At 53.3% G+C, this 27,016-nt stretch overlaps 2 protein-coding genes across 7 annotated transcripts; one reads left to right on the top strand and one right to left on the bottom strand.

Moving 5' to 3' along the window:
- Positions 1–460: 460 nt before the first annotated feature.
- FLOT1 (flotillin 1) lies at positions 461–14,785 on the top strand. 6 transcript variants are annotated; one of them, XM_071456267.1, is made up of 12 exons: positions 2,636–2,970; positions 3,627–3,702; positions 3,789–3,879; positions 5,398–5,541; positions 6,659–6,778; positions 7,427–7,522; positions 8,065–8,217; positions 9,291–9,472; positions 10,659–10,704; positions 12,296–12,433; positions 13,382–13,584; positions 13,721–14,785. In XM_071456267.1, exons 1-12 carry the CDS (start codon positions 2,928–2,930, stop codon positions 13,791–13,793), a joined length of 1,365 nt encoding a protein of 454 aa, XP_071312368.1. In that variant the 5' UTR covers positions 2,636–2,927; the 3' UTR covers positions 13,794–14,785. The 6 variants fall into 6 exon arrangements, with proteins under 6 accessions (XP_071312369.1, XP_071312371.1, XP_071312372.1 ...); XM_071456269.1 differs by having other exon boundaries at positions 2,645–2,970; positions 13,382–13,537; positions 14,080–14,785; XM_071456271.1 differs by lacking the exon at positions 5,398–5,541 and having other exon boundaries at positions 2,631–2,970.
- A 923-nt stretch (positions 14,786–15,708) lies between these two features.
- On the bottom strand, positions 15,709–26,813 carry LOC139604955 (tubulin beta chain). The gene is made up of 4 exons (XM_071456299.1): positions 26,600–26,813; positions 22,294–22,402; positions 20,144–20,254; positions 15,709–18,551 (listed from the first exon to the last, which is right to left on the bottom strand). Exons 1-4 carry the CDS (start codon positions 26,654–26,656, stop codon positions 17,494–17,496), a joined length of 1,335 nt encoding a protein of 444 aa, XP_071312400.1. The 5' UTR covers positions 26,657–26,813; the 3' UTR covers positions 15,709–17,493.
- Positions 26,814–27,016: the final 203 nt, after the last annotated feature.

The raw sequence follows: 27,016 nt of genomic DNA, 5'->3' as shown, positions 1-27,016 counted from the left end.
TTCCTCATCTTCCACTCTATCTTCTAGGAGAGGTCAATGATCTGTAAAGTTCTCATTCTCCGAAAAGGGGTTAAAAGCTCCTACAAGCGGCCGGCTGAACCCCCCCTTCTTCTCCTTCCCAGCCGTGCTGCCAGCACAGGCCCATGTTTATCCATGTTTATCCAGTCTCAAGGTTACAGTCCCAGGCACCTCTCTCTCTCTCTCTCTCTCTCTCTCTCTCTTTCTCTCTCTCTCTCTCTCTCTCTCTCTCTGTGTCTCTCCGGGGGGCTGCCCGATGGCTCCCGGTGTCTCTCTCTCTCTCTTCCACCCTTCCACCCCCGGGCTCAGGCCTACATCTCCCAGCCTCATGGCTTTTCCCCTCCCCCTGCCCAGCCAGCAGCTGGGCCGGGGGAGAGACCCGAACTCTTTCCCACTGGAAACCCAAAAGGGCCCTCCCAGGGGAGAGCCCTGCTTTTAACCCCGTGTTCTCAGAGGCGGATCCATGTCCTAATGGCCAGGTTAAATGCCAATATTAAAGCCTGAATATCCATTGGCCAAAAACACAGCATCCCCAAAAACACATTTCCTGTCAAACCACCACACCATGAAGTGACAATGACATGATCATGAGATGACCATTACAGTGAGATGACCCTGAGCATGAGATGATGGTGATCAGGAAATGACCATGACCATGTGAAGGCCATGAGATGACTGTGACCATGAGATGATCACCACCATATGGCCCAACCACAGCTGAGAGATGGCCATGATAAGATTGTGGCAAATGAGTTGAATGTGAGATGATCATAAAATGACCATGACAATGCAATGACCATGACCGTGACCATGACACAACCAGGACCATGGGATGACCATTACAATGAGATGACCATTACAATGAGATGACCATGAGCAGGAAATGATTGTGACCAAGAGATGACCATGAGATGAAATCAAAACACACCATGGCCATGTGTGATCATGGTCATGACATGACTGTGAGATGACCATTACAGTGAGATAACCATGAGAATACGGTGATGGTCATCAGGAAATGACCATCACCATGAGATGGCCATGAGATGACCGTGACCATGACACAACCATGATCATAAGATGACCATGAGTGAGATACTACAGTGAGATACAACTGTGACCATGAGATCACCGTGACCATGAGATTATAGTGACCAAGACATGACCACAATGCAACCATGGCCATGTGGCGATCAAGGCCATGAGATCACCTTGACTGTGACCATATTACAACCACAACCATGAAATGATCAAGATCATGACAAGATTCAAGAGCTGACCAAGAGATAACCATGACCATGACACAACCACAGTTGTAAGATGACCATGATGTGATTGTGGCCATAAGTTGACCATGAGGTAACAATGAGATGACCATGACATGGCCCTGAGATGACGATGACATGACTGTGAGCATGTGATAACTGTGACCAAAGACCATGAAATGACCACAACACATCATGGCCATGTGGTGATCAAGGCCATGAGACAATTGTGAGATGACCACAATCATGACATGATTATGACCATGAGATGATCGTTACAATGAGATGACCATGACCATGGAATACCCATGACTGTGACACAACCATTGCTTTGATGATGTGATTGTGACCATGAGATGACCATGAAATGACCATGAGATGATCATGACTAAATTATGGCCATGGGGTGATCAAGACCATGAGATGACCTTCACCATGCAATGACCATGACACAACCATGACCTTGAGATGACCATGTGGTGACCATGAGATGACCATTACAGTGAGATGACAGTGAGCATGAGATGACGGTGATCAGGAGATGACCAAGAGCATGAGATGTTTGAGATTAGGAGATGAACACAATATAACCATGGCTATGAAATTATTGTGGCCACAGGTGACCACAACCATGAGATAATGGTGATAAAAAGATGATTATGAACACGAGATGACCATGACCATGAGATGACCATGACCATAACCATGATATTAATTTGACAGAACTATGACCATGACTGTGACCATGACCATGAGATGATGGTAATCAGGAATGATATGAGCATTATGGTGAGTTGATTATGAGCATGAGATGATGATGATCAAGAATTGACCATAACCATCATGGTGACACCATGACTGTGATGGGGACACGACTACAACTGTGACATGACCATGAGAATGAGATATTGAGACCAAAAGATGACCATGAGATGACCATGACTATGACCATGACACAACCATGGCCATAAGGTGACAAAGAAATGTCCATGACTATGACCATGACATAACAATGACTCTGAGATGACCATGGCCGTGGGGAATTGTGACCAAGAAATGACCACAACATGACCATGACCATAACATGATCCTGACCATGAGATGACCATGAGCATGAGATGATTGTGATCAAATGACCATCACCATGACCATGACCATGAGATGATTCTGACCATGACACACAATTGCGGCCGTGAGATGACCATGATACAATTATGGCCATGAGCTGACCATGAGCTGACCATGAGATGACCACGACCCGGCCATGGTCTGGAGCTCCCCAGACCCCGTCACTGCCCTCACCTCCAGGCTCATCCTTCATTTAAATTGTTCATTGCCCATGGAAAAGACGGAAATCTGAGCAGGGCGCAGCCAATGGAGCGCCGGGAAATCAGGGACGTCACAGGTTGCCAGGCAGAACAGATTTCCCCTACGCGCCCTTGGCGCGGCAGCCAATGGGAAACCGCGTGTTTGGTGACGTCACCGAGCTAATGCGGAAGTGGCGAGCGCGGGGGCTGCCGGGATCGGGGCGGCGGTCGCGGATCGCGATTGATCCCGATTGGCTCCGATCGATCCCGACTGATCCCCATCGATTCCCATCGATCCCCATCGGCTCCCATCGATCCGCGGCCCTTCCCCGCCGCGATGTTCTTCACCTGCGGCCCCAACGAGGCCATGGTGGTGTCGGGTGAGTTCGGGGGGCCCGGGGGCTCCTGGTGACCCTCAGAATTCCTGGGAACCCCGAAATCCCCTCAGAATTTCCCGGGAACCCCGAAATCCCCTCAGAATTTCCCGGGAACCCCCAGAATTCCCCCCAAAAACCCTTCCAGGACCCCCGCCCGCGCCCTTCAATCTCCTGGGAACCCCCGGAATTCCCCAAAAACTCCCGGGAACCCCCAGAATCTCTCCCCTCAAAATCTCCTGGGAACCCCCAAACCCCCCCAAAACCCTCCAAGAAACGCCCAGAATTATCCCCAAAACTCCTGGGAACCACCCCCCCCGGACCCCCAAACTCACCCTGGGACTCATTGGACCGGACCCGTCCTAAGTCCCTAAACCCCTCCTGGGACCCCCCAAACCCCTCCCCGAGGGTTCCCCCCATCCATTCTGCCTCACCCCGGGACTCCTGGGGACTCCCCCCCAAATTTTCCCTCAGATTTTCCCCCCATATTCCCCCCTTCAAAACCCCTGAGGTCCCCCCTGACCAACCCAACCCCCTCCAAGCCCCTCCTGGGACCCCCCCAAAACCCGTTCCGGGGATTCCTGAGGGTGTCCCCGTTTCCCCCCGAGGTTTTGGGGTCCCCTCGGGGTTTAGGGTCCCCCCCAGCTCTCGGTGCCCCCCAGGTTTCTGCCGCAGCCCCCCGGTGATGGTGGCCGGGGGCCGGGTGTTGGTGATCCCGTGCCTGCAGCAGATCCAGCGGTGAGGAGGGGCCCGGGAGGGTTTTTTGGGGTTCGGGGTGGGGGGGGTTCCCCAGAGATTTGGGGTGATCTCCCCGGCCTCCCCAGGATCTCCCTGAACACGCTGACGCTGCCCGTGCGCAGTGAGAAGGTTTACACCCGCCACGGGGTGCCCATCTCCGTCACCGGCATCGCACAGGTACCCCTGGAACGACCCGAAAACACCCCGAAAATACCCCAAAAATGCCCTCATGGACCCCAGAAAATCCCCCATCAGAACGGCCAAAAATCCCCAAAAATCCCCCAAAATCCCCTCCTGGACCCCCCAAACAGCACAAACCCCCCCCTCTCAAAAATCCCAACCCCCCCCCCCCAGAAAACACCCCAGAAATCCCCCCAGAATTGCTTTTTGTGCTCCCAAAAATCCCCTCCTGGACTGCCAAAAATACCCTAAAAATCCCCCCAAAAGTCCCTTCCTTGACCCCCAACAACCCCCTAAAAAATCTCCCATCAAAACCCCAGAAATCCCCTCCTGGACACCCCAAAATCCCCCCCGGAATCCCCAAAAATACACTCATGATCCCCCAAAATCCTTCCCGGGATCCCCAAAATGCCCCTCGGTACCTGCAACCCTCCCCAGACCCCAACACCCCACTGGGACCCCAACGACCCCATTCAGACCCCCCAAAAATCCACTCAGAATCCCCAAAATCTCTTTGGGAACCCTCAAAATTCCCCTCTGGAACCTCCAAAATTCCTCTGGGACCCCCCAAATCCCCCAGAACCCCCAAATATCCCACGCGGGTACCCCCAAAAACCCCTCGAGACCCCCAAACCGACACTCTGATACCCCGAAATCTCCTTAGAACCTCCCAAAAATCCTCCGGGACCCCCAATTACCCCCCAGGACCCCCAAAACCCCCCCGGGGCTCCCCTGCCCGAACCAGCCGGGGTGGCATGGCCCTTTTAAGTGAGGTTGTTGTGGGGCCCACCTAAGGGTATTCTTAAAGCGGCGATGGTAGCGGAAAGCGCAAAACAAATCAGGGGGAGGAAGGAGCCCTTTAAAGGGGGTTTGGAGTGGTGGGGCCCACCGAAACACTTGCAGGGGTTAAAAAGGCTCCCAGAAAGGGCATTTAGGGGTGAGGATTCCCTTGAAAGGAGCTCGAAGTTTTGGGGATCCCCAAACCCCTGGGATTAGAGGGGGAATCCTCCTTAAAAGAGGCTTGGAGTGGTGGGGACCCAAAAATTCCTTAAGAGGAGGAAAAACCCTTTAAAAATCCTTTAAAAAACCTTAAAAACATTTAAACTCCCTTTAAAGCCTTTATCAAAACCGTAAAAAAATAAAAAAGGTTTGTGATGGGGCAGCCTTCCTAAACCCTTCTTAAAGGGGTCAAAGTCCAATCCTTAGAGTGGTTCTGGGTGGTGGGGACACCAAAATCCCATTGGAGGGTCTTGACTTCCCTTAAAAGGAATTTTTGGTGGTGGGGGCCCCTTTAAGAGGGGTAAGACCTCCCCAGAAATGGGCTGGGATTGGTGTGGATCCCCAAACCCCCTCCAAGTGGATTATACTCTATAAAGGGCGCTACCCTGGTGGTCCCCACCCTATCAATCAAACTTCAAAAGGCAATGCCACACCTACCCCTGAAAGGGGCCATGCCAATTTTGGGGGGTCCCAGGGGTGGCTGGGGGGTCCCAGGTGATCCCAGCTCCCCCACAGGTGAAGATCCAGGGACAGAACAAGGAGATGCTGGCAGCTGCCTGCCAGATGTTCCTGGGCAAGTCGGAGAGCGAGATCGGCCAGATCGCCCTGGAGACACTGGAGGGCCACCAGCGCGCCATCATGGCCCACATGACAGTGGAGGTGGGGCTGGGGGAAGCCACGCCCTCTTCGGGGAAGCCACGCCCCTCCCAGGACAGAAACACCTATTTGGGATCCAACCAATGCCCCCCATTTGGGATGGGCCATGGCCCCTTTAAGAAATCCCAGATCTCAGAAGCCACGCCCCCATTGTCCCAACCTGGATTGACTCACCCCCTCAGGGGGAAGTTGCCATCTCCCCGTGGGTGGGATGTGGCTCTTTAAGAGACTTCTCCCCTATTTGACCCATAAGCTCCACCCCTTGAAAGCCCCCACCCCTGGAGTAGGCCACACCCCCTGTAAAGCCACACCCACAATATGTCACCCTTTTGCTAAAGCCCTGCCCAGCAGCACAAGATCCTCCTTCCCTCTAAAGCCATGCCCACTCCTGCCTCACGCCTCCCTAAGCCCCGCCTGCCTTCTTGACCCTGCCCAGTATAAGCCCCACCCTGTCTCAAAGCCACACCCACCAGACTCCACCCCATGACTCGAGCCATGCCCCTGCATCAAATCATGTCCCTGCCTTAATCATGTCCTCACCCCTCAATTTAGGTCACACCCACTTTGCTCAAGCCACCTCCCACCTTAAACCTGATCTCTTTCTGCTTAAGCCACACCCGCAGAACCAAACCACGCCCCTAAGATCAAAGCCACACCCCCAGATAGCACTTCTCCTACCTGGCACCACCCATTGTCTCAAGCCACGCCTCCTGGATAAACCACGCCCACTATCCCTGTGCCTTTTCCCTGCTAAGCCCCACCCCAATAAGCCTGGCCCAATTTAAACTCCACCCCCTTGGGCCCCCCTCCCCCCACTAAGCCCTGGCCCACTGAGCTTCACCCCTGCCCTGCAATGTCCCACCCTATTTGAGCCCCACCCTGCTAAGCCCCACCTACTTGATCCCCACCCCTCTAAGCTCCACCCCTTTGAGCCCTGCTCTGTTGAGCCCTGCTCTGTTGAGCCCTGCCTAATTTGAGCCCCACCCTACTAAGCCTTGCCCCTTTTAGCCCCACCCCACTGAGCCCTGCCCAACTTAAACCCCACTCTTGGGCCCTGCCCAGCCAAGCCCCACCCCCATTTGAGCCCCGCCCTGCTAAGCCCCACCCCGGCCCCGCCCAGGAGATCTACAAGGACCGGCAGAAGTTCTCGGATCAGGTTTTCCGCGTGGCCTCCTCTGACCTGGTGAACATGGGCATCTCCGTGGTCAGCTACACCCTCAAGGACGTGCACGACGAGCAGGTGATGCACCTGGGCATGGCTGGGGACAGCTGGGGACACATCTGGGGACACCTGGCATACCTGGGGACAGCCAGGATACACTGGGAGCAGCTGGGGAAAGCTGGGACACACCTGGGACACACCTGGGGGGACAGCTGGAGATACCTGGGCACACCTGGGACACACCTGGGACATAACTGAGACACTCAGGACACACCTGGGACACACTTGGAGATGCCCAGGGACAAGATGGGGACACCTGGGATACACCTGGGTACAGCCGGGACAGCTGGGGGAGGCTACTACACACCTGGGATACATCTGGGGGGATGAGGTGACACAGGTGTGACACAGGTGTGACACAGGTGTGACAGGGAGGTGACATAGGTGATAGGGAGGTGACACAGGTGTGACACAGGTGTGACAGGGGTGTGACTTAGGTGATAGAGAGGGGGGGGGTCACAGGTGTGACACAGGTGTGACAGGGAGGTGACACAGGTGTGACAGGTGTGTCTCCGTGCAGGGTTACCTGCACTCCCTTGAGAAGGGCTGCACAGCGCAGGTGCAGGGGTGACACAGATGGGGACTCAGGTGTGACAGGGAAGAGACACAGGTATGGCATGGGTGACAGGGAGGTGGCACAGGTGTGACAGGTGTGTCCCCGTGCAGGATTACCTGCGCTCCCTCGGGAAGGGCCGCACGGCGCAGGTGCAGCGCGACGCCCGCGTGGGAGAGGCCGAGGCCAAACGCGACGCCGGGATCCGTGTGAGTGACACCGGGGACATTGGGGACATTGGGGACACCCCTGGAGACACACCTGGGGGCAGCTGGGTCACCTTCCTGTCAGTCACCCCCCACTATTCCCAGTGCCCTCCAGTGCTCTCCCTGTGGGTCCCAGTTCATCCCAGTGCTCCCAGTACCCCTGACAGTCCCAGTGCCCTCCCAGTGCCGTTCATTTCCCATTCCAGTCTGTCCCAGTCCCTCCCAGTGTCCCCAGTACCCCATTCCCCAAACTGCCCCAGTACCCCCAGTACTCTCCCAATACCCCACTAATCCCACTCCAGCACCTCCCAGTTCCTTTCCAGGTCCTCCCAGTACCCTCAGTACCCCAGTCCCTCCCAAGTGCTCCCAGTGCCTTTCTAGTCCCGTTCCAGTTCCTCCCAGTCTCTCCCAGTCCCCCCAGTACCCCCATTCCCCAAGTGCCCCAACACCCCCCGTACACCCAGTGCTCCCAGTACCCCATTCCCCAGTCCTTCCCAGTCCCTCCCAGTCCCTCCCAGTCCCTCCCAGTGCCGCTGTCCCCACAGGAGGCGCGGGCGCGGCAGGAGCAGGTGTCGGCGCAGCTGCTGAGCGAGGAGGCCACGGCGCGAGCCCAGCGCGACTTCCAGGTGGCCCAGGCTGAGTGTGATGGAGCCGTCAGCGCCCGCAGGGCCACGGCTGAGCTGGCCTTCCAGCTGCAGGTGAGGCCACAGCTGGACAGGGAACACAGCTGGGACAGGGAGCAAACACACCTGGGACAGGTAACACCTGGGAGTGTCATAGGGCCATGGCCTATCTGGTGTTTCAGTTACAGGTAACTCACACATCTGGGGATAGGTAGCAAACACACCTGGGGGGGCTGGAATGGGGCCTGGGAGCTCACCTGGAGCACCTGGAATCTTCCAGAACACCTGGAACCTCCAGATGCTGGGATTTTCTCCCAAATTTGGGTCTCTTGGGTCACCTGAGGACGCCCCCAGGCTGCCTGAGCTCCCCCTAGAGATACCTGGCCCCCCCTGCCTGGTGTCACCTGTCCCCCTTCTCCCTCCCCTGATGTATTTGTGACCTGTCCCGGTGTCCCCCATCCCCGTGTCCCTCCCTTGATGGGTTTGTGACCTGTCCCTGTGTTACCTGTCCCCTGTCCCTGTGTCCCCTGTCCTCATGTCCCTTCCCTAATGGATCTGTGTCCTGTCCTCGGTTCCTATGTCCCTGTGTCACCTGTTCCCATGTCCCTCCCTGGATGGGTTAGTGACCTGTCCCTGTGTCCCTTGTGTCACATGTCCCCCTGTCCCCGTGTTTTGCGGAGATAAACAAAACTCCACAACTTTGTGAAAGTTGTAATCCTGGTATGTTTATTGCATGCGGAGATTACTCTCCTTAAAAGACATGCATACTTTTGGGGACTTCAGGTCCTTTTTTATCTCCTTCTCAAATACATATGCATACAATTTCACAATAGGTTCATACACATTCATTTTTATGAATTTCACATGACATTTGCCGCTAGTTCTTCTTTATCAGAAAGAATTCCTAGGTCAAGTTGACCTGCTCTCACAGCCTTCTCTGTTTCCCCTCCCTTATCTCTGTCCTTCACTGAATCAGTTCCTCTGAGCCCAGGCTTTTGCAGTCAGGCTAAACAGCTATGTTTTCAAACCACAGACCAAGTCAAAGATGTACATTTCACCTAAATCAAAATGGATTTCTACTCTGGAGAATTTCTACTCTGTCTCACCCGTGTCCCTCCCCTGATGGATTTGTGTCCTGTCCCCTGCAGGCGGCGCGTTCCCAGCAGGCCATCGCGGCGCAGCGCGGGGAGGTGGCGCTGGTGGAGCGAGCGCAGCGGGTGCAGCTGCAGGAGCAGGAGGTCGGGCGGCGCCGCCAGGAGCTCGAGGCCACCGTGCGCAAACCGGCTGAGGCCGAGCGCTACCGGCTGGAGCGGCTGGCCGAGGCACAGCGGTGAGACACCGCCCCTTTAAGGGTGGCCACACCTCTCTGGGGACGAGCCACGCCCTCCTCTGCTAGGGCGTGGTGGTGTTCTGGAGGTCACACCCATTGCCCTTTTAAGAGAAGTGTTGGCCTTTTAAGAAGCAACACCCTCACCATGGTGGGTCCCACCAGTTTGGGTGGAGTCATTGCCCCTTTAAGAGAAGCCCCACCCCTTAAATAGAGTCACACTCCTGATGGGCCCCACTGGTAAAGGTGAAGCCATTGCCCCTTCAAGAAGGAGCTACACCCTCACCCAGTTAGGCCCAGTGGCAGTTTAGGGTGTCGCACCCATTGCCCTTTGAAGAGAAGTACTGCCCCTTCAAGGAGAAGCCTCACCCTCACCTTGGTGGGTCTCCCTGTTTTGGTAGGGCCATTGCCCTTTTAAGAGAGGTGTTGCCCCCTTTAGGAGAAGCCCTGGCAAGTCCCACTTGTAAAAGTGAAGCCATTGCCCCTTTAAGAGAAGTGCTGCACTGTTAAGACAAAGCCATGCCCTCTCCCAGTCAGCTGTGATCCTGTTTTTGAGGGATACCACCAGTTTGGGTAGAGCCATGGCTCCTTTAAGAGAAGCATCACCCTTTTAAGGAAAAGCCACACCCCCATCATGGTGAGTCCCACCAGTTTGGGTGGAGCCATTGTCCCTTTAGAAGAAACCCTACTTGTTACAGTGAGTCCTCTTCCTGGTGGGTCCCTTCCTCAAAGTGAAGCCATTGCCCCTTTAAGAAGGAGCCACACCCTTTCCCAGTCAGCTGTTGTGGAATTTCGTTGGGTTCCACCAGTCTGGGGAGAGCTGTTGCCCCTTTAAAGATAAGCCCCACCCCTTGAGGTGAGCAACACTCTCACTGTGGTGTGTCCCACCACCTTGGGTAAAGCCACGCCCCTTGAGAAGCCACGCCTCCTCCCAGTCAGCCACCAGCACACCTTAGTGGGCCCCACCATTCTGTTTTGTAGTCATGGCCCCTTTGATAGACACATTGCCCAGCTGGCTGCTGTCATTGCCCCTTTAAGACCCATTGCCCTTTTTAAGAGAAGCCACGCCCTCTTTAAATAAACCACACCCCCACTCTGGTGAACCCACTCCTATTGCCCAATTGCCCCTTTAAGAACGGCACTGCCCCTTTAAGAGCAGCCCCACCCCCTGACTTGGCGCCCCCTACAGGACGCAGGTGCTGCTGCAGGCGGAGGCCGAGGCCGAGGCCCTCAAGGTGAGTCTGGGGCGCCTGGGGGGGTTTGGGGGGTCCCAGGTGGATTTGGGTGGCCCAAAGTAAGGTTTGGGGATCCTAGGTGAGATCTGGGGGGTTCTGAGAGGATTTTGGGGTGCCCAGTTGGATTTTGGGGCCCCAAATCTGGGAATTTTTGGATTCCCTGGGGGATTTTTGGCTCTCACAGAATTTCAGGGGGTCCTGATCCTGTTTTGGGGCTCCCAATCCCATTTTCAGAGGTCCTGCCCTCCTTTCCAGGACTCCTATCCTGTTTTGGGGTTCTCAATCCCATTTCCCATGTCCCCAATGCTCTTTCAAGTCCCCGATCCCAATTTTGGGTTCCCAGTCCCATTTCTGATGTCCCCGATCCTGTTTTGGGTCCCCAATCCCATTTCATGTCCCTGATCCTCTTTTGGGTCCCCTATCCTGTTCCTGGGTCCCCAATCCCATTTCCACTGTCCCCAGTCCTGTTTTGGGTCCCCCCATCCCATTTTGTGTTCCCGATCCCATTTTGGGTCCCTGATCCTATTTTGGGGTTCCCAATCCCATTCCTGGGGTTCTATCCCTGGTTTTGGGTTCCTGATCCCGTTTTTGGGGGTTCTGTCCCTATATTGGGTTCCTGATCCCATGTCAATGTCCCCAATCCCATTTCACATCCCTGATCCCATTTCCAATGTCGCCAATCCTGTTTCATGACTCCAGTCCCATTTCCAATGTCCCCAATGCCATTTTAAGTCCCCAGACCCAATTTTGGGTTCCCAGTCCCATTTCTGATGTTCCCAACCCCATGTCCATGTCCCCAATCATATTTCCAGTGTCCCCAGTCCCATTTTGTGTCCCTGCAGGTGACGGGCACTGCCCATGCTGCGGCCATCATGGCCTCTCATGCCTGTGCCTGGGTTCCCAATCCTGTGTCATGTCCCTGATCCCATTTTGGGGGTTTTGTCCCCATTTCGTGTCCCCAGTCCCGTGTCAGTGTCCTCAATCCCATTTCCAATGTCCCCAATCCCATCTTGGTGTCCCCAGTCCCATACTGTGTCCCCGCAGGTGACGGGTGCTGCCCATGTCACAGCTGTGGCCTCTCATGCCCATGCCTGGGTTCCCAATCCCATTTCCCAAGTCCCCAATCCCATTTTGGTGTCTCCAATCCCATTTCCCATGTTCCCAATCCCATTTTGGTGTCCCCAACCCTGTTTCACATCCCCACAGGTGATGGGTGCTGCCCGTGCCACGGCCGTGGCCTCTCGTGCCCATTCCTGGGTTCCTAATCCCATTTCCCATGTCCCCAACCCCATGTCTATGTCCCCAGTCCCATTTTGGTGTCCCCAACCCTGTTTCATGTCCCCACAGGTGATGGGTGCTGCCCGTGCCGTGGCCGTGGCCTCTCGTGCCCATTCCTGGGATCCCAATCCCGTTTCCGATGTCCCCAATCCCATTTTGGTGTCCCCAGTCCCATTTTGGTGTCCCCGCAGGTGACGGGTGCTGCCCGTGCCGCGGCCGTGGCCTCTCGTGCCCATTCCTGGGATCCCAATCCCGTTTCCGATGTCCCCAATCCCATTTTGGTGTCCCCAGTCCCATTTTGGTGTCCCCACAGGTGACGGGTGCTGCCCGTGCCGCGGCTGTGGCCTCTCGTGCCCGCGCTGAGGCCGCAGCGGCTGCGGCCAAGGCCGAGGCCTTTGGGCAGTTCCAGGACGCGGCCGTGGTGGATCTGGTGCTGCAGAGGCTGCCCCAGGTGGGGACACCGGGGACACTTGGGAGGTGACACTCTGGGGATACCTGAGGACACTAGGGACACTTTAGGGATGTTTTGGGGATGCCTGGGGAAGTTTTGGGGGCACTTGGGGACGTTTTGGGGGGACTTGGAGACATTTTGGGGACATTTTGGGCACACCTGGGGACACTTTGGGGGATGTTCTGGGGACATTTGGCGACACTGGGGACACCTGGGAACACTGGGGATATTTAAGGACACTAGGGACACTTTAGAGATGTTTTGGCAACACCTGGGGACACTTTTGGGGATGTTTCGGGGACACTTGGGGACACTTACAGACATTAGGGACACTTTAGGGGTGTTTTGGGGTTGTTTTGGGGACATCTGGGAACACTTTCGGGGATGTTTTGAGTACACCTGGGGATGTTTGGGGGGCACTTGGGAACACTTTGGGGACACGTTGGGGGATATTTTGGGGGCACTTTGAGGACACCTGGGGGTGTCTTGGGGACACTTCGGGACACTGGGGACACTTTGGGCATGTTTTGGGGACACCTGGGGATGTTTTGGGAGCACTTGGGGACACTTTGAGGACATTTTGGGAATGTTTTTGGGACATCCAGGAACACTTTGAGGACATTTTCAGGATGTTTTGGGGACACTTGGGGAATGTTTTGAGGACACTTTGGGGACGCTTTGGGCATGTTTTGGGGGCACTTGGGGATCCCTGATTTTGGGGTTCATTTTAGGGATACCTGAATTGGGGACAGGAATTTGGGGATCCCAGGATTGTTGCTGATTTTGAGATCCCTGATTTTGGGATCCTGGATTTGGGGCTGATTTTGGGGCTGATGTGGGAATCCCCAGTTTGGGGCTGATTTTAGGATCTTAGGTTTGGGGCTGCTTTTGGGATCCCTGATTTAGGGGCCAATTTTGGGGTTGATTTTGGGATCCCGTTTGGGGCAGGTGGCCGAGGCGGTGGCGCAGCCGCTGCTGGGGACGCGCCGGGTGACGCTTGTGGGCGGCTCCGGGGCCGTCGGGGTGGCCAAAATCCCCTCGGAAATCCTGGATTTGGTCACGCGGCTGCCGGGGGCCGTGGGGGCGCTGGCCAGGGGCTCCCAGGTGAGATGGGGGAATTCGGGGTCCCAGGTGGATTTGGGGGGTTCCAGGTGGATATTTGGGGGATTTTGGGGGGTCCCAGGTAGAGTTTGGAGCATCCCAGGTGTATGTTAGAATGAATTTTGGGGGATTTAGGGGGTCCCAGGGAGAAACTGGGGTCTCTGAGTGGATTTTGGGGGGTCCCAGATGGATATTGGGAAATCTGGGGGTTCTTGGATGGGTTTGGAGAGTCCCAGATGGGGTCTGGGGGAGTCCCTGAGGTGATTTGGGGGGTCCCAGGTGAGATTTGGGGTGAATTTTGGGGTTCCCAGGTGGATTTTAGGGTGAATTTGGGGGATCTGGGGGAGCCCAGGGGCATTTTGGGGGGTCCCCAATGGATTTTGGAGGTCCCAGGTGAGGTTTGGGGGTCCCGTTTGGATTTTGGGGTGAATTTGGGGAGTCCTGGATGGGTTTGGGGGCCCCAGGTGAGATTTGGGGAGAATTTGGAGGAATTTTGGGGACCCCTGGGGGAAGGTGACACCCCCAGGTCCCCCCTGTCCCCCCAGGTGACCCCGACGGAGCCTGAGGGTGGCACCGGAGCCACTGAAACGTCTCAAAATTCCCCCAAAGTGTCCCTGAGTGCCACCCCCCAGTGACACCAAAGTGTCCCCAAATGCCACCACCCCCCAGCGCCACTGGGACCCTGCTGTGTCCCCAAAGTGCCACCCAAGTGCCACCACCCCCTGATGCCACCGCATCCCCAAAGTGCCACTGGTGGCTCCTGAGGCCACCAAGGTGCCACCAGCCCCAAAGTCCCTTTGTCCCCAGAATGCCACCATGCCTTGCATGTCCCCAAAGTGCCACTGCTGCAGTGTCAGCATGTCCCCAAAGTGTCCCCTAAATGTCCCTGTGGTGCCACTGTCCCAAGGTGCCACCTTGTCTCTTAAGTGTCCCAGAAGTGCCACCACCCTCCGGTGTCACTTTGTCCCTGAAGTGCCACACCCAAATGTCATCGTGTCTCTGAAATGTCCCCAAGGCGCCACCCCCAAATGTCAGTACATTCTCAAAGTGTCCCCAAGGTGCCACCACCGCCCCCATGTCCTGTGTCCCCAGACTGCCACCACTGCAGTGTCACCCTGTCCCAAATGTCCCCAAGGTGCCACCTTGTCCCCGAAGTGCCCCCACTGCAGTGCTGTGTCAATAAAGTGTCCCCAAAGTGCCACTGCCCCCAGTGTCACCTTGTCAATAAAGTGTCCCCAAGGTGCCACCACAGCAGTGTCCCTGTGTCCCTTAAGTGCCACCACCCCTGCAGTGTCCCCAAAGCGTCACTCAGGTACCACCATCCTCCCTTTCATCATGTCCCAAATGTGTCCCAAGGTGCCACCATCCCTTGCATATCCCCAAAGTGTCACCCTTGAATGTCCCCATGTCCCCAAAGTGCTGCCACCCCCCATGTCCCCATTCCCTCCTAGTGCCCACCTTGTCCCTTGTCCCCAAGGTGTTCCCTAAGTGCCACCACCCCCGTGCCACCCCAATGTCCCCAACCAGTGATGTTCCCATGCTGCCACCACCGGAGCCACTGACAAGGGGACACCCTGCAGACGCTGTGGGGAGGGGAGGGGACAGGTGACACAGGGACCTCTCAGAGTGACCCCAGGTGACAATGGGGACCCTGGAGAGGAACCCAGGTAATACTGGGGACCTTCAGGTGGGGACATGGGGATCTCCAAGGTGACACTAAAATGACCCCAGGAAATCCTAAAGTGACCCTGGACTCTCCAGGTGACCCCAAGGTGACATCGGGACCTCCAGGTGACAAAGGTGACAATGGGGACCCCTCAGCTGGGGACATGGGGACACCCAAGGTGACCCTGAAGTGATTCTGAGATGCCCCCAGGTGACACTGGGACCCTCCAGGTGACTCTAAAGTGACCCCAGGACCTCACAGGTGACCCTGAGGTGACACCAAGACCCCTCCCAGTGACCCCCAAGGTGACAATGAGACCTTCCAGGTGACACCAGGGTGACCCTGAAGTGACACCAGAGACCCTCCAGGTGACATTGGAACCCCTGAAGTGACACCCAGGTGACACTGGGGACCCTCAGGAGGGGACACTGGGACCCCCCAAGTGACCCCAGGACCCTGCAGGTGACACAGGAAGTGACACAGGAGGTGACACAGGTGACACCCGCGGTGGCTTTTCCATCCCGAGTTTATTCTGGACCCGGGGGCGACTTTTCAATATGAAAAACAAAAGAAACGGGAAAAAAACAAAAACATCCAAAAATGGGAGAGAGCGACCGGACACCGGGAACGGCGACGGAATCGGGGAGAAACTGAGGGGAAATGGGAAAAACGGACAAGAATGGGGAAAAACAAATAAAAATGGGGAGAAACTGACAAATAATGGGGAAAAATTAACAAAAATTGGGGAAAAAAATGAACAAAAATTGAGGAATATGAACCCAAAGTAGAGAAAAATGGTTCAAAAAATGACTGAGCAAAAATTGGGAAAAATTAACAAAAAATTGGAAGAAAGGACCCCAAAGTTGGGAAAAAGGAATGGAATTGGGTTGAGAATGAGCAAAAACAAGGGAAAAAAGAGCAAAAATTGGAAAAGTGGAAAAAAAGACCAAAAATGGGGGAAACTGACCAAAAACGAGGAAATTGGTTGAAAATGATCAAAAATGAGGAGACTTAAATGAGAGGGAAATGAACCAAAAAAGGGGAAAAATGAGAAAAAATATGGAAAATGACAAAAAATTGGGAAAAAAACATTCAAAACTTAGGAAAAATTACAAAAAATATTGGGAAAATGGAGCCAGAGTGGGGCGGGGGAGGGGACAGGTGGCCGTGGTGGCAGCGGGGGAGGGGCGGAGGTGATGATGATGATGATGATGATGAAGGTCAGCAACTCTTCCAAGATGAGGCTGAAGGTCAAGAGCTCTTGGAGGCTCTTCCATGATGAGGATGATGGTGGTCAAGGCCAAGTGAGCAACCCTGATGAAGGTCAAGGAATCTTCCTTGATGATGATGAAGGTCAGTAGCTCTTCCACAATGAGTGAAGGTCAAAAACTCCTGGAGGCTCTTCCATGATGAAGGCGATTATGATGAAGGTCAAGGCCAACTGACCAGCCCCGATGGAGACCAAGGGCTGAGGATGATGAAGATCAAAGACTCTGCAAGGACCACGATGAAGGCCAGGAACCCCTGGAGGCTCTGTGAGGAGGAGGATGATGAACTCTAGGGACTCTTCGAGGATGATGAAGGTTGGGGAGCCATTGATGATTCCTTGATGAAGACCATGATGAAGGTTGGGGACTCCTTGACAATGATGAACCTTGGAGATCCTTCAAACGATGAGGGAAATTGGAAGCTCTGACCATGATCAGGATTGGAGACTCTTCAATGATGATGGGGACTGGAGACTCTTCAAGAATGACCATGATGAAGGTTGGGGACTGTGAGGACAACACTGAAGGCTGGGGACTCTTCAAAGATGATGATGAAGGTTGGGAACTCTTCAGTGCTGATGAAAACTGGGAACTCTTCAAGGATGAAGACGGCAGAAATTGGGAGCTCTGACCATGATCAGGATTGGAGACTCTTCAAGGATGACAAAGACCAAGAACTCATTGATGATGATGATGAAAGCTGGGGACTCTTCATGGATGGCAATGATGAAGATTGGGGGATTCTTCAAAGATGGTGAAACTTGGGGACCACGAGGACAATGCTGAAGGCTGGGGACTCTTCCAGGATGAAGATGATGAAGGTTGAAGACCACGAGGACAACGCTGAAGGTTGGGTGGGGACTCCGCTGCTGCCGCCGCCGATGGCCAAGGCCAACACTGACGATGATGAAGGACGATGACGATGACACCGAAGGCGCCGCCCGCCGGTTGACGCCTCTCTGGGACAACACACCAGGAAAGGGAGGAGCAACACTGCCAAGGACTGGGACCTCCGGAGAAACCCCTCAGGCCTCCTCTTCGGCCTCCTCGCCGAAATCCTCCTCCTCCTCGGCCGTGGCGTCCTGGTACTGCTGGTACTCGGACACGAGGTCGTTCATGTTGCTCTCGGCCTCGGTGAACTCCATCTCGTCCATGCCCTCGCCCGTGTACCAGTGCAGGAAGGCCTTGCGCCGGAACATGGCCGTGAACTGCTCCGAGATGCGCTTGAAGAGCTCCTGGATGGCCGTGCTGTTGCCGATGAAGGTGACGGCCATCTTGAGGCCGCGCGGCGGGATGTCGCACACGGCCGTCTTCACGTTGTTGGGGATCCACTCCACGAAGTAGGAGCTGTTCTTGTTCTGCACGTTCAGCATCTGCTCGTCCACCTCCTTCATGGACATGCGCCCGCGGAAGACGGCGGCCACGGTGAGGTAGCGGCCGTGCCGCGGGTCGCAGGCGGCCATCATGTTCTTGGCGTCAAAGACCTGCTGGGTGAGCTCGGGCACGGTGAGGGCGCGGTACTGCTGGCTGCCCCGCGAGGTCAGCGGCGCGAAGCCGGGCATGAAGAAGTGCAGCCGCGGGAAGGGCACCATGTTGACGGCCAGCTTGCGCAGGTCGGCGTTGAGCTGGCCGGGGAAGCGCAGGCAGGTGGTGACGCCGCTCATGGTGGCCGACACCAGGTGGTTGAGGTCGCCGTAGGTGGGCGTGGTCAGCTTGAGGGTGCGGAAGCAGATGTCGTAGAGCGCCTCGTTGTCGATGCAGTAGGTCTCGTCCGTGTTCTCCACCAGCTGGTGCACGGACAGCGTGGCGTTGTAGGGCTCCACCACCGTGTCCGACACCTTGGGGGATGGCACCACGCTGAAGGTGTTCATGATGCGGTCGGGGTACTCCTCGCGGATCTTGGAGATGAGCAGCGTGCCCATGCCCGAGCCGGTGCCGCCGCCCAGGGAATGGGTCAGCTGGAAGCCCTGCAGGCAGTCGCAGCTCTCGGCCTCCTTGCGCACCACGTCCAGCACAGAGTCCACCAGCTCGGCGCCCTCCGTGTAGTGACCCTTGGCCCAGTTGTTGCCGGCACCGCTTTGGCCTGGAAAAGGGGAGGAAGGCTTGGGGTGGGATCTTCAAACCACCTTTGGGGACCTTAGAACCTCTTTTGAGAACCTTTACACCACCTCTGGAGACCTTTAAACAATCTTTAGGGACTTCAAGAACCTCAAAACCACCTTGGGGAGCCTCTAAGTCTCCTCCTTTGAGGAACTTTGAACCATTCTTGAGGATCTTCAGGACCCACAAACCTGAAGATGCTCAGAGCACCTCTGGGGACCTTAGGAAGCTTCAAACCATCTTTAGGGACCCTTAACCCAACCTTGAAGACCCTTGAATCACTTCTGGGGATGATGAGCACCTCCATTTCCACCTTGAGAATGTTCAAGCCACTTTGGGGACCTTCAAATCATCTCTGAGGACCTTTGAGGACCCCTGACCCCCCCAGCTCAGCCTCTCCCTCTGGTGACCCTTGGCCATGGGCAGACAAGGAGGAATTGGATTGGGGTCTTCGAGGTGACTTTGGAGACCCTCAAAACACCTTTGGGAACAAGAAGAATCTTTTAATCACTTTTGGAGACCTTCAGATTAATGCTGAAGACTTCAGGGACCCTCAAACCATATTTGGGGACCTTCAAAGCATTTCTGAGAACCTTGGGCAACTCTTTACCACCTATGGGACCTTCCTCCCACTTCTGGGGACCTCAAGCACTTCAGTCCCCAACTGGGGACCTCGATCCCACCTGTGGGGACCTCAGGGACCTTTAACTCCACCTTGGGGATACTTGGAATCCTTAACCCCTTCTTTGGGACCTTCAAGCCCACATTGGGGGGACACTTGGGGACCTTCACATCACCGCTGGGGACACCCGAGGACCTTCAAACCCTCCTTGCTGGGATGCTTGGGGACCTTCATGCCACCCTTGGGACCTCCAACCCCACCCTTGGGACACCTGGGAACCTTTATCTCCCCTTTGGGGCCCTGCCATCCCTTCAGGCCACCCCCTGCTGTCCCAGATACAGCCCAGGTGCGTCCCCAGGTGTGTCCTGAAGTGAACTTGCTGCCCCTCGAGAGTCCCCAAGTGTCCCCAGGTGTTCCCCAAATACCCAGATATCCCTAATGTCCCTCAGCAACCCCCAGGTGTACCCAAGATACCCTCAAGTGTCTACAGATGTCCCCAAGACTCCCAGCTATGTCCCAAAATGTCCCCAAGTGTGTCCCAGGTGGCTGCAGCTCTCCTTGCCATGTGCCAAGAGTCCCCAGATGTCTTCAGCATCCCCAGGTGTCCCTGAGAAGCCCCCAGGTGTCCCAGATGTCCCTGGGTGTGTCCACTGGTATCTCCAGATGTTCCACAGGTGTCCTCAATGTCCCCAGGAACCTCCAGGTGGTCCAGGTGTGTCCCCAGATATCCCCAGGTGGCCCAAGTGTGTCCCCAGATGTCTCAGGTGTCTACCACATGTACTCAAGTATGCCACCAGGTGTACCCCAATGTCCCCAAGTGTTCCCCCAGATGTCCCAGGTGTGCCCCCAGGTGTCCCCAAGTGTGTCCCAATGTCCCCAGGAGTGCTCAAATGTCCCCAATCATGCCCAAGGTGTCCCAGATGTCCCAGGTGTGTCCCAGGTGTGTCACTCACCAAACACAAAGTTGTCAGGCCGGAAGATCTGCCCGAAGGGGCCGGAGCGCACAGAGTCCATCGTGCCGGGCTCCAGATCCACCAGGATGGCCCTGGGCACGTATTTACCCCCTGGGGACAGCAAAAACGTCACCAAAACCCAGAGAATTCACCCCAAAACCACCAGCATGGCCCTAGGCACGGATTAACCTCCTGGGGAGTGACCAAAACCCAGAGAATTCAACCCAGAACCAGAAGAGTTACGTCCAAACCAGCCAAAATTAACCCAAAACCATCCAGAATCATCCTAAATACATCCATATCAACCTATAAACACCTGAAATCACCCCAAAATACTCAGAATTATCCTACAACCCACCAGGAAACACTACAAAACAACCCAGAAACAAACCAAACCAACCCAGAATTACCCCAAACACACTCCAAAACACCCAGAATTACCCCAAAACAACCTAGAATCATCCCCCAAACCAAGAGAATTGCTCCCAAAATGCTCAGACTTAACCTAGAAATACCAGAAATAGCTCCAACAAAAACCAAAATCACTCCTAAAATGCCCCAAACCACCCCATGTGACAGCAACACACCCAAAATCACCCCAAAGTCTGAAATCACCCTAAAACACCTGAAATGACACCAAAAATCCACCCCCAAAAAAGCCCAAATCACCCCCAAACCACCCGGAATTACCCCATAAATAAGTGGAATCACCTCAAAACCACCACAAATCCACCTAAGTTCACCACCAAACACCCACAATCACGCCCGTATCATCCCAAAATTACCCCAAATCTCCTGGAATCAACCCAAAACCACCCAAATTCACCCAAAACCCAGGAAAAATGACCCCAAAAATGGCTCCAAATCCACCCAAATGAACCCCAAAACCCCCCAAATTACTCCAAAATGTTTAAAATAATTCCCAAACCATCTAAAATCACCTCAAACCCACTTCAGGCCAGCCCTAAAATAGTCAAAATCACTCTGAATTACCCAGAATTGCCCCAGAACACCCCAAAATGGCCTAAAAGCAATCCAAACCTCCCTAAAACTCAACCCTAAAGGACTTCCAAAACTCTCAAATTCACCCCAAAAACAGCCCTAATAACCTAAACCACCCAAAATCACCCCCAAAATCTCCCAAATTCAACCCCAAAACCCCCAAATTAATTCCAAAGCCTCTCAAAATTACCCCCGTATCATCCCCAACCAATGCCAAAATAACCCCAGAAGTGTCAAATTCACCCCAAATTCCCCAAAGCCACCCCAAAAACTCCCCCACAGCAACCCAGAATGGGACATGGGGACAGGGAGGAGACAAATGACAATGGACAGGTGACACCAAGGACAGGGCACAGGAGACAGGGTGGCACACAGGGTGACAAAGGACAGGTAACAGCAGGGGAATATTAGGGACAAGGTGACCATGGACAGGTGACATGGCGTGGGCGGGGACATGGGGGACAGGAGGGGGGTCAGAGAGGACAAGTGACACTGGAGATACGTTGGGGACAAGATGTGGGTGACAGGAACATGGTGACACTGGGAAGGGACAGGATGCAGCGACACCGGGGGGGGTCACAGGGTGACACAGCAGGTGGCCATGGACACCAGGGGACCCCCAGGATTGAAGGTGACAGGGGACAAGGTGACACTGCGAGGTGACAATGGACAAGTGACACTGGTGGGTGACGGGACAAGGTGACCCCATAGGTGTGACAAAGGAGGGGGTGGCACTCAGGGATACAGGAGATGAGGTGACACAGGGCATGGACAAGGACAAAGTGACACTGGGACGTGACAGCAGGACAAAGGTGACACTAAGGGGGAAGCACGGGGACACAGTGACAAAGGGATGACAAAGTGGTAACATACAGGACAGTGACACTGGGGAGGGTGACACTGGGGACAGGATGACAATAGGGGGGATGAGGTGACACAGGAGGTTGACAAAGCAAGAAGTGACAATGTGGGGGTGAGGAAGTGACACTGGAAGTGACAAAGTAACAGCAGAGGAAGGTGACAAAGTGACATGGGGGGTGACAGTGGGACAAGTGACACCCACACTGAGTGACACCATGAGGGGGGGAAGGGCAGAGGAGCCCCAGGGGGTGTGGCAGCTGTCCCCAGGTGCCACCTGCTGTCCCCACCTGTGGCCTCGTTGTAGTAGACGCTGATGCGGTCCAGCTGCAGGTCGCTGTCCCCATGGTAGGTGCCCGTGGGGTCGATGCCGTGCTCGTCACTGATCACCTCCCAGAACTGTGGGGACAAGGGGACAGCTTGGGGACGGCTCAGGGACAGCCCAGGAGCGGGTTTGGGGCAAAAAACCAGGAATTTGGGGAAAAAAACTGAAGGATTTGAGACGAAAAAGAGGAATTTTAGTGAGGAAAAGGGGGGGCGTGGTCAGGGGGTTAAAAGGGGTGGAGCTTGTGGAGGAGTGAGATAAGCTGGGCCACACCCACTTTGTGACAAATGGGACCCGAGTTGGGGGGAAAATGAGCATTTGGAGAAGAAAATATTGTGATTTTAGTGGCAAAAATGAGGATTTTGAGGTCAGAAATGGGGGCTTGGGGACATGGTGAGGGTTAAAAGGGGCAGGAGATAAAGAGGGGTGTGGTCAGGTGGGCCAGGCCCACCCCAGACTCAATTCTGGGGAAAAAATTAGAATTTTGATCAAAAAAATTTGGGGATTTTAAGGTGAGAAATGGGAGTTGGGGGCTAAAAGGGGTTGAGCTTAAGGAGGGGTGAAGGCAGCTGGGCCACACCCACTTTGCTACACCTGGGACCCCGTTTTGGGGGACAAAATGAGGATTTGGGGCTAAAAAAATTCAGGAAATTTAAAGTAAGAATTTGGGATTTAAAAGTATGAAATAGCAGTTGAGGAGTATCAAAAAAAATCTAGATTTTAAGGAAAAAAATTTGGGATTTAGAGGGGAATTGATGGCGTAGTCTGGGACAGAGCAGCAGAGCTTGTGGAGGAGAGGAGCTACACCCACTTTGCTGCACCTGGGATTTATTTTGGGGACAAAAAAGGGGATGTTGGGATCTTATAAAGAACAAAATGTAAATTCAGCCCCACCCACCTCCCCTAGGCAATGTTTTTGGGGGTAAAATGAAGGATTTAGGGATTTAAAGGAATTTGGGGGTGTGTTCAATTGACAGGCAGGATCCACAAGACCTCCCCCAGAGCCAGGACCTTTTTTTGGGTTGAGAAATGGGGATTTTGGGGGGCATTTAAAATAAATTAAGGTCGTGCTCAGGTCCTAAAAGGGTGTGGCTACAATCCACAGCCACTCCACGACCCTTTTTGGGGGGAAAAAAGGCGATTTTTAGGATTTTTCCGTGGTTTGGAGGTGTGGGGAAGGGAAGCGGGCGGGGCTCTGTGAGGGAGGGGGCGTGGCCAGTGCGGCGCAGTCCCGCTCTCCAAAAAGGGCGGGAACGCGGGAAAATGGCGGCAACTCGTTAAAATTCAAACCAACCCCTCCAAAATTGGCTCCTTGCACCCCAAATCGGCTTTTTCATCAACCCAAAATCAGGATTTTTCATCATCCAAATTCGGCTCGGAGAGCTTCAAGTTTTGTATGTGAAGTTTAGATTCCAAAAATGCGGGGGATTGGGTTCAAATGGGCCGGGGCAGGGGGGGTGGGGGGGGGGCAATGCAGCGTGAGAGGAAAATGAGGTGAAAAAAGGTGACTTTGGGGTTAAAGATGAGAAATGTGGCAAAAAATGTGGATTTTGGGACTGTGGAGAGAGGAATGGCATTCAAATATTGATTTGGGGTAAAAGCCATTAATTTTGAGATTGTTATTCCAAAAAGAAAAGAGGTATAAAATGGTGATTTGAGATAAAAATGGTGGTTTGGAGATTATGAGCGAAAAATATATTTAAAAACCAACAATTTTGGGTAATAGAAGAAAAAAGGGTTTAAAAATATTAATTTTTGGAGGTGAGAGAGAAAATAGGATTAAAACCCAGCAATGTGAGGTAAAAAAAAAGAAACATAGGCTTAAAAATGCTGATTTTGGAGATGAGGAAGGCAATTGGTTAAAACTCGGTGTTTTAGGGGGTTGTGAGCAAAAATGGGTTAAAAAATTGGAATTTTGGGGTTGATGGGACCAATAGGTTAAAAAAGGGCATTTTCAGGGAATTTAGGAAAGAAATACCTCCAAAAAAGTTCATTTGGGTTAAAAATGGAGATTTTGGGCAAAGAAAATGAGTTTAGAAAGTTCAAATTCGAATAAACAGCATTACAGAGTAAAAAAAAAAACAACTGCATTTTAGAGCCTTGAGAAACAGTGGGTTAAAAATTACGTTTTCTGAGAAAAAATGTGAGTTTGGTGCAGAATTGAGAGTTTAGTGACAGGAATATATGGATTATGGGGAGAAAACGATATCTAGAGGTAAATATTGCGAATTTTGGGGTAAAAAAAACGGATTTGGGGCTAAACCACAATTTTTGAGGGTAAATTTAACCTGATAAATACCAGTATTTTCTGTACAGTAAAAACCGTTTTTTGGGCCTCAAAAATCGCAATTTGGGTTGAAAACCTCTTTCCCAAAGCTAAAAAAAAAATACCAACAACCACTTTTTAGGGTTAATAACTCTAATAAAGCGTTTTGGAGAACAAAGATTTTGGTGTGGGGCAGGAAATGGAAATGTTCATTTTGGGGGCAGGAAATGCGGTCTAGAGACACAAAGAGAGGGGGTTGGGGCTGAAAAGGGCGATTTTGAGACAAAAAGTAACATTTAAAAAAGAAAAAAAAAATTAAATATGGGTTTAAAGAAGGCCCTTTTGTGGGTGAAGTGGATATTCAGGGGAAAACCCGGGTTTTTGAAGCAGCAAAAATGACATTCCAGTCTGAAGAACTGCAAATTCCGAGGCCTAAAATAATGCTTTTTTGGGCAAAACCCCACCAGTTTGTATTAAAAAAAAAAAAAAAAGAAAATGTTAGTTTTGGAGAAAAAACGGTGATTTTGAGGCAAGAAAAAAGCGGATTTGGAAGCACAAAGCTGCGATTCTTCCCCCGACCCTCCATTTTGGGGCTGGAAACCTCCATTTTGGGGCTGGGAGCTCCCTCCGTGCTGCAGAAAATCCCCATTTTAACCCTAAATTCTACTTCTGGAAAATGAATCCAGTCCTTTTTCTGCTCAAAACTCCACATTTTGGGGATATGAATCTTGATTTTGGACGGAAATGATGTTTTGCAAAACAAAAGATGCTGAGCTGGAGCTCCGAAGCTCCATTTTGGGGCTGGGAAGAAAAAAGGTTTTGGGGCCAAAAAGCTGTATTTTAGCAGCAAAAAAACCTTTCATCAATGAAAAAAATCCCTTAAATCAGAAAAATTAACATTTTAAGAACTAAAATACACTTTTTTGAAAATGAAGTCATCCATATTTAGGCGTAAGAAGGGCATTTCAGTGAAAAAAGCTGATTCAAATTAAAAAACCCATCAGTTCTGCAGATTAATATTGCAATTTAAAGACCTTAAATCCACATTTAAGGAATAAAAAAAAAAAAAAACCAGACTGCTTTTGTCATAAAATCCTGCAGTCTAAAACCTTAAAAATCCTTGTTTTGCGGAAAAAAAACCCTCCAATTTGGAACAAAATATAGGAACACACCTCTTATTTAAGGATTAAAAACCTTTATTGTGGATATTAAGCCGCTTTTTTGGGGGGCTTAAATCCTCCCATTTTCGGGTCTGACCCCTCCGGGCGTCACGCCCCGTTTGGGGGTCAAAAATCTTTATTTTGGGGCACAAAATCCGCTTTTTTTGATGTAAAATTGGACGGTTTTGCAGTGAAAATAGCCGATTTTAGGGGCGAAAATACCCAATTATGGGGTGAAAACAACCGATTGCAGACTGAAAAAGCAGCATTTAAAGTATGGTGCTTTAAAAACGAAAACCATCAAGTTTTAAATTTAATTATGAATATATTGTTGTGAAAAACCCAATTTGGAAGTTAAATCCTTTAATTTCGGGGCTCCTCGCCGCCATTTTGGCGCCTTCCCCGCCCATCCTCAGGCAGACCCCCTCGATAACGGGCAAAAAGTGCCATTCGCGGCCAAATCTTTGAAACAGTCATTTAAATTAAGATAAAATAGTAATATTTTCTTTAAACACCCCCAAAAAAAGGCGATTTTGGAGGCGAATTCGCCGCGGTTCAGGGCCGCCGCCCTCAGCCGCCATTTTGCGGCCGCGTGCGAGGGGGGCGCGTTCAGCCACCGAAAATCCTCATTTAGCGACAGAATCTCCTGATTTTAACCCAAAACCCGCCCCATTCAGCACGGCCCTCTTCCCTCATAGGCGATTCTGTGGGGGGAAAACGCCGATTTTGGGCTAAAATCGCCCTGGTTTGGGTCACCCTTTGTCTTGGCGCGCGGGGGATGGGGGAGCTCTTAAAGGGGCAACGCCGCCGCGGCGGGGGATGGAGGCGGGGCCCGCCGCGCTCACCTTGGCGCCGATCTGGTTGCCGCATTGGCCCGCCTGGATGTGGACGATCTCCCTCATGGCGGCGGCGGAGTCTGGCGGGGGGGCTCGGGCCCACCCGGACGGCGCGGAGGCGCTCGGAAAACGGAATAAAAAAACGTAAAGAGGCGGCGCGGCCCCTTTAAGAGCGGAGCGAAGGCGCGAGCGCGACGGCGGTGAAAATGGCGGCAGCCACGGCCCCGCGCGCGCTCATATAGGACAAAGCCGGGGCTCCCATTGGTCGGCACCGCCCGCTTTCCATCCTTCTATTGGTTAATCGTGTTGTCAATCCAGCTTTCTGCGCTTCAATTGGTCTAAACCTCCCCTAAGCTCCTCCCACGGGCGCTCCGGTGCTCTCGGAGGACCATCCCGCCCAATCTCTGTGGTCTGGTGATGATCGAC

This window comes from Agelaius tricolor, unplaced genomic scaffold (genome assembly GCF_023055355.1).
Source record: "Agelaius tricolor isolate 1412-34295 unplaced genomic scaffold, bAgeTri1.0.p SCAF_57, whole genome shotgun sequence".
Lineage (NCBI taxonomy): Eukaryota > Metazoa > Chordata > Aves > Passeriformes > Icteridae > Agelaius > Agelaius tricolor.
Note: the sequence above shows the minus strand (reverse complement) of the source record. Positions and strands in the feature narration are given on the sequence as shown.